Source organism: Arachis duranensis, chromosome 7 (genome assembly GCF_000817695.3).
Source record: "Arachis duranensis cultivar V14167 chromosome 7, aradu.V14167.gnm2.J7QH, whole genome shotgun sequence".
Taxonomy (NCBI): domain Eukaryota; kingdom Viridiplantae; phylum Streptophyta; class Magnoliopsida; order Fabales; family Fabaceae; genus Arachis; species Arachis duranensis.
Window position 1 is genome coordinate 215,837 of NC_029778.3, and position 7,841 is coordinate 223,677.

The 7,841-nt window shown below is 36.4% G+C and overlaps 1 protein-coding gene across 1 annotated transcript in view; it reads left to right on the plus strand.

The window, feature by feature from the left end:
- LOC107496133 (brefeldin A-inhibited guanine nucleotide-exchange protein 1) overlaps positions 1-7,841 on the plus strand; it is a gene marked incomplete in the record, with an annotated part of 10,595 nt that overhangs the window by 2,030 nt on the left and 724 nt on the right. Inside the window, 9 exon segments of the mRNA XM_016117326.3 lie at positions 275-608; positions 743-1,165; positions 1,667-1,959; positions 2,185-2,458; positions 2,708-3,207; positions 4,323-4,644; positions 5,515-5,872; positions 6,115-6,797; positions 7,742-7,841. Of these exon segments, the coding sequence (XP_015972812.1) occupies positions 275-608; positions 743-1,165; positions 1,667-1,959; positions 2,185-2,458; positions 2,708-3,207; positions 4,323-4,644; positions 5,515-5,872; positions 6,115-6,797; positions 7,742-7,841 (3,287 nt within the window).

A 7,841-nucleotide genomic window follows, 5' to 3' on the forward strand; every position in this document is an offset into this window, starting at 1 on the left:
TTCCTCTTCAAGGATTAGAAAGAGGCAGATGCCTTGGTTTGGAGCCGTAGCGTGGTTTTAGGGTTCAAATGCATTCTTATTAAGAAGTTTGGTTACGTATTATATTCTTATTAAGAAGTTTGCTTACATGTTATATTTGGAGTACTCTCTTTCTTAAGCTAGAGCCTTTTTTGGGATCCGCATTATGAATCTAGAAAACATTCATGTATATTCTTGTGATTTCTGCATCTTTATTTAGTATTTAAACTCTTATAATTCAATCAGATATTTGCAGGATTGTCAATGGCCTTCTTAAAACTGCATTGGGGCCACCCACAGGTTCAACCACAGCTTTGTCTCCAGTGCAGGATATAACTTTCCGACATGAATCTGTGAAATGCTTGGTCAGCATCACTAAGTCGATGGGGGCTTGGATGGACCAGCAAACAAGGATAGGAGATTTATATCTACCAAAAATCTCTGAGTGCAATGGTACACCAGAGCATCATCTACCACTAAATGGTGAAGAAGGGAATGCTTCTGACCATGAGCTACATCCTGATGTAAATTCTGAATTTTCAGATGCTGCTGCACTAGAGCAGCGCCGGGCATATAAAATTGAACTTCAGGTTGTCTCATAGGATGACAAGTACTCTTGCGAAAATTTAATGGTTATGATTGAATAGTGTTAAGTGCTCCATGCTTGATTTGATACATAAAATTTACTATTTTCTGCGCTGATGCTTTTTCTGGGTTAATGCAGAAAGGTATATCACTTTTTAATAGAAAACCTTCCAAGGGTATTGAATTTTTGACAAGCAACAAAAAGATTGGTCGCTCACCTGAAGAAGTGGCTTTTTTCCTGAAGAATACTGCTGGCCTTGATGAGACCAAGATTGGGGACTATTTGGGAGAAAGAGAGGAGTTTTGTCTAAAAGTAATGCATGCTTATGTAGATTCTTTTAACTTCAATGGGATGGATTTTGGTGAAGCTATACGGTTTTTCCTTAGGGGCTTCAGACTTCCCGGTGAGGCACAGAAAATTGATCGCATCATGGAGAAGTTTGCCGAGCGCTATTGTAAATGCAGCCCTAGTTCGTTTAGCAGTGCAGATACTGCTTACGTTCTTGCTTACTCTGTGATAATGCTTAATACAGATGCTCATAATAATATGGTGAAAGATAAGGTTTGGCCTTGCTGAATCTTTTATTTTGTCTTGGCTCAACAGAGAGTCACAGAGAACCAAATTTGTTACATATCTTGTGTCCATTGTGGGTTTGATAATTTAATCCCAAACCATCCTTTTTAAAATTATTTTACTGATGAATATTGAATTTAATAAGTTTTCCATGGAACATTATCCTCTGAATGCAATGAGATGTATATGTATTAATTCTGAATACAACTTTGAAAACACAACGGTTTCTTGCCATTTCTTTTCCATTCTTATTTAGGTGGGTGGTAATTATGGTGAATTCTGGCGTTTGTGTTCCGGAATTCATGGAAAATGATGAGTTGAGCAATTATATGTAGCTTCAATTTATGAATAACTCTTGACTAAATTTGATTGCTTATAATTCTTCTACACAATTTACATTGTATGATCTGTTGCCTAGTTTGTGATCCTACAATGGTGAGTATGATTTTGACGTGGATTTTTTGTTATTATGTATTGATTACCTTCCAGATGACAAAGGCTGATTTTATCCGAAATAATCGAGGAATAGATGATGGAAAAGATTTACCAGAAGAATATCTTGGTTCCCTTTACGAACAAATTGTTAAGAACGAAATCAAAATGAATGCTGATTCCTCTGCACCTCAGAGTAAACAGGCAAATAGCTTCAATAGATTGTTGGGACTGGATGGTATTCTCAATCTTGTAAACTGGAAACAGAATGAGGAAAAAGCAGTGGGTGCAAATGGGCTTCTCATTCGGCACATACAAGAGCAGTTTAAATCAAATTCAGGAAAATCAGAGTAAGCTAAGACATACCGATGTTCAGACTTTGTAATTTTTTTTCCTTCCGGTTTTGGTCCAAGTGTAAAGCTAGCTCTACTAGACACACACTGTCTTGAATGTGTTCTGTTTTCGTCTATGCTAACTTTGGTTTTTTTCCCTGTAAAAACATATGGAATAAGTAATGTGATGTGTATTCTATGCATTTCCATTGTTAGTCATTTATATTTACTGTTTATTTGCAGATCAGCTTATCATGTTGTCACGGATGTTGCCATCTTGAGGTTTATGGTGGAAGTCTGTTGGGGGCCTATGCTGGCTGCATTTAGTGTAACACTTGACCAGAGTGATGACAAGCTAGCTACTACTCAATGCTTACAGGGATTCCGACATGCTGTGCATATTACTGCCATGATGGGAATGCAGACTCAAAGAGATGCCTTTGTTACATCAGTTGCTAAATTTACTTATCTGCACTGTGCTGCAGATATGAAACAGAAAAATGTTGATGCTGTCAAGGTAATTGCTTTTAATTTGGCCATCACTTTATTTGTATTCTCCTTCCTCGTGTATAACAACAATATCTTTTTTTGGACATCATATTTTAGCATCTTTCTGATGATATTGTGCATCTATGAGGAAAATGGTGATGGTTGGGTCCCTTTGATTTGACTAATCTTTTTATGGAAAATAGAATGTGAGAGATACTTCATCTTTTGGATTTACCATGTGTAACTTTAATATCTTCTGCATCTTAATGTTCTGCAGGCAATAATATCAATTGCCATTGAAGATGGGGATTATCTGCATGAAGCATGGGAACACATATTAACTTGCCTCTCCCGAGTTGAGCATTTGCAATTGTTAGGTGAGGGTGCCCATAGTGATGCAACCTTCTTCACTTCATCTAATTTTGAAACAGAAGAAAAAACTCCGAAGACATTAGGTTTCTCTTCTTTTAAGAAAGGAACTCTCCAGAATCCGGCCATGGTTGCTGTTGTTCGTGGTAGTTCATATGACAGCACAAGTGTTGGAGTCAGTGCTTCTGCACTGGTAACACCAGAACAGATTCAGAATTTCATTTCAAACTTGAATCTGCTGGACCAGATTGGCAACTTTGAATTGAATCATGTGTTTGCTCATAGTCAACGGTTGAATGGTGAAGCAATAGTGGCCTTTGTGAAAGCTCTTTGTAAAGTTTCCTTATCAGAACTACAGTCTCCAACAGATCCCCGTGTTTTTGGCCTAACTAAAATAGTAGAAATTGCGTAAGTTTCTTTCATAAAATGGTGGAAATTGCTACATTTGATGTGTGAATATAAATCATATAATTTATACACTGTGAATCGTTTTGCTTTCTTGAATTGGTATTAATAATATAGAAGCAATACTTTCAAGGGAAAACACTGCCCACTAGATAAAAAACAGAAGGAATATAGAAATACATAAAGAGAAAACAAGCAGAGCTGATACACAACTCTGTCTTTCTTAGTTGAAGCCAGCAATTCATGCCAAAACGCCCCTTCCCCCTTAATCATTTTAATGCCTTCATTTCTCTTAAAACATGATAGCCAAATTTTTTTAGCATGGTAGGTTCTTGAGGTCCTATTCTGTATTTTGTCGGTGGGAATAATCTTTGCCCATGGTATGCTGGGTAGGATTGTGTTCATGACTGTTCTCTGTTGCTCTGCACATGTATGCTAATTTTCATATGCAGATAAACTGGATGGATTTGTTGCCTTCATTTTATTTCCTTTGTTTTGTAGGTTGTCATATATGACAGATTGCATAGGCTGTCCTGTATGCTCTTATTGATTACCTTGTCAATTGTCATACACAACGATTCTTTCAGTTAACCTCTAGTTTAATAATCTAAAATAAATAAAGAACTGACAAGAAGAGAGCGAGGCGAGATACAGACAATGTACAGCCTGCTTTTCTACAATAATAGGGGGTGACCAGGACTAAACTCTTGACTTTATGTCTTGGCAATTGCTTGTTGGATTTCGGCTTAATTGTGTTTTAGGTGAGGCAAGATTGACAAATTTAAAACTCAAACCCATTGGCCACAATTCACATCCACGGGTGCAACCAACTACTTTTGGCTGAATTTTAACAACACATATTTATGTTCATTGTTAAATCTGTTCTTGTGAAAATGAGGGAAATCATTTTCCAGAAAGGGGACTCTTTTGTTGGTTTCGTTAGATCTCAAACAAGGGGTTGCTATTTACTCCAGTTCATGTTATAAACATGTATCTTTCTTTTTCCGTAGCTTTCAATTGTATTTCTTAAGTTGATCATTAGCACAACTGTGGCTAAAGTTCTGATGAGGATTTAACTTAATTTTGATGTCATGACTAGAACATGGTTACATTGGCAGGCACTATAATATGAACCGCATCAGATTAGTGTGGTCTCGCATTTGGAATGTGCTCTCAGATTTCTTTGTCTCAGTTGGATTGTCTGACAACTTATCAGTTGCAATATTTGCGATGGACTCACTGCGACAACTAGCAATGAAATTTTTGGAGCGCGAGGAACTGGCTAATTATAACTTCCAGAATGAATTTCTGAGACCTTTTGTGATTGTCATGCAGAAAAGCAATTCTGCAGAAATTAGAGAATTGATAGTTAGATGTATTTCACAGATGGTCCTTAGTCGTGTCAGTAACGTGAAATCCGGCTGGAAAAGTGTTTTTATGGTATGTTTATGTTGTCTTCTTCTCCCTGCCTCTCTCTCTCTCTCTCTCATTGTTTTTGATTGATAGATATAAAACTCTTTAACTCCCCTATCAAACAGTATAAGCCTTAGGAGAAAAAATCCATGAATTATAACAGGGTTGCAAAGAAGTGATTTGCTTTGGTTCAATCCTTGTTACTCCCGTTTTATCTGAATAAAAATTAAATTTCAACATGAAGATATGTTGGCGTGTGGATTGTAAACACTTCAGGTCCAACAATAGGCTTCTTCTGATGGTTGGGAAAATCGTTCATGATATATAGAAAATTGAAGCCTGAAACTGTCAGGTATTTCAAATAAGAAATTGTTTTTGTTTATTGACCAAAGGAAGGCGTAGTTTCTTATTCTTTCAGGAGAAAAAGAACAATTCACTGCTAAACGGGTGACTTTTTTTCTTTTTCTTTGTTTTTTTTTTTAATTTCCTCTTCTATACTTTTGTTTTCTTTCTTCTTCCTTTTTCTTTTTGGGTGAAAAAAAGGAGGAAAAACATAGATGAGTTTATTCATAATTTCTTGTTGGCTATGTCCTGTGCTAATTGCAACATCTCATATTCCTTTTTGTCTTGGCAAGTTAGAAGGTGAAAGTCCCATATCTATGATCTTCGTGGTGTGAATCTTAATACTCAACTTTTGAATTTGTTCCATTGAAAAAATTAGTTAAAAACAGAATGAACACACAATAAATGCCATTCTATTAACAATTTGATGGGATACTAAGATTGTGTGTTCATTCTGTTTTTAACTAGTTTTTATCATCTTATTATCTTTAAAGAATCTGAAAATTGAAACCTTGAACAATAATTTACTTCTAATGCAGTGTGTTTGATTCTCAGGTTTTTACAGCTGCTGCAGCAGATGAGCAGAAGAATATTGTATTGTTAGCATTTGAGACAATGGAGAAAATAGTGCGAGAATTTTTCCCTTATATCACTGAGACAGAAACAACGACTTTCACCGATTGTGTACGATGCCTTTTGACATTTACAAATAGCCGATTCAATAGTGATGTTAGCCTCAATGCAATTGCTTTTCTTCGCTTCTGTGCCGTCAGACTTGCTGATGGAGGACTTGTTTGCAATAAGACGGGGAGTGTTGATGGCACAGTAGTTGTAGTTGCAAATTGTGTTTCAGATGTGCAGGGTTTAACTGATAAAGATGATCATGCATCTTTTTGGAATCCTTTGCTATCAGGTAATATGTCTTTAGATGCTAAGATATTTAGTATAATGGTTAGACTGCCATGCCTAATGGACAGTAAAGAAAATATCTTAAGGTTTCAGTCGGTGTAAAAAATACAAACATGATTGTCATTTCAGCATGATTTGCGACTTAATGTGATAAACCATATGTTTATGAATTAGGATAAGAGAGGGTTTTTCCCTCCCTAAATCTTGTCTATCTTATCCAGTTTGAGGTTAATACTTTATTCACAGGGCTGTCAAAACTAACATCGGATCCAAGATCAGCTATCAGAAAGAGTTCATTGGAGGTGCTTTTTAACATTCTGAAGGATCATGGTCATTTATTCTCACGCACATTTTGGAACAGCATTTTCTACTCTGTTATTTTCCCTGTATATAATTCAGCATCAGGAAAGAGAGATGTAAGTCTACAAGAGAGTAGTTGTTCAGATTCTTCAGCGTCTATACATCCTGAAGGAAGCACATGGGATTCTGAGACTTCTTCAGTAGCTGCAGAATGTTTAATAGATTTATTTGTCACCTTTTTCGATATTGTGAGGTCTCAGCTACCAGGTGTGGTTTCAGTACTTACTGGGTTCATTAGAAGTCCTGTTCAGGGTCCAGCTAGTACTGGAGTTGCTGGACTAATGCGCCTCACTAGTGACCTGGGTAGCAGATTTTCGGAAGAAGAGTGGAAAGAGATATTTTTATGTTTGAAAGATGCAGCTATATCAGCAGTGCCCGGATTCATGAAGGTCTTGAGAACCATGGATAATATTGGGGTGCCCAATATTTCACGAACCTATGCTGACATGGAGTGGTCTTCTGATCATGAACTGACAAATGATGAGTTTGGTGATGACAATCTGCAAACAGCCACCTATGTTGTGTCAAGAATGAAGAATCATATTGCTATGCAGCTACTTATTTTACAGGTTTATTTCTTTCCTTTCTTGTACTTAACCTAAAAGTGTCAAAGCATTTAAAGCATGACCATGGGACATCTAAACTGTAAGGACCAAATTTCCTCCAAGATTATATTCATTTACATCCAGAGATTAGGTCCTCTTCCTTTTATGTTTTCTCCCATATTTTTCTTCATGTTCCTTTTCTCATTTTTCTTAGGCTTTGTCATGAAAACTGCTTATCACGTGAACTAGGTTGAATTTTATCTATCCCACTGATTCGTTCTTTCACTTTCTATTCTTCAGCATCTCTGTGATTATCTGCTAACCAATATTTTATGCTAAGTAGTGTGATTATGTGCTAACTAGTATTCAATTTTTCCCTGTAAAATTGAATTTAGGACCCTTACAATACAGTTTTCAGTGATTTGTATATGTCCCTTAATTGAAGCTTTCAAGTCTTTATTAAGTGGATAATCACCCAATCTTATCCCAAATCACATTGTCTTTTAGCCTCTTATGAAGTTTTGTTTTAGATATGGGATTGGTTAGTGTGCCTCAGTGAAGTTTTTCTTTGTTTTTAATTATTTTTATCTTCTTTGGCTTGAGACACCCTCATGAAGGAAGAGAGACAAGAACCTTCACTCCTTTAGTCCATTGTCCATCTCCATCCGTCAACTTAGATGTAAGAAGTTGGACTGATGATTCTTTTGATGTTTTTCTCCTGCAATTTGGTGACGAATTAATCAATAAAATATCTTTTGTTAACACTAAAGCAGTCCACTAAAGTAGTGACAAAGTAATCACTTAGGTACCAAACTAGTAAAACATCTTTTTAGTTTTTAAGGACTAATTTGTTAATAGATTAATTTTAAGGGTCAAAATGGTAGTTAAGTCTTCTGACACTTGAATTTCTGGCAAAAATGTTTAGGTTTCACCTCTAAACTGAGTGTCTTTTCATGCTCTGATCACAGGTTGCAACTGATCTCTATAAGATGCACCACCAGTCCTTATCAGCAGCCAGCATTGAAGTCCTCATTGCATTGTATTCTTCTGTCGCTTTGCATGCACGCC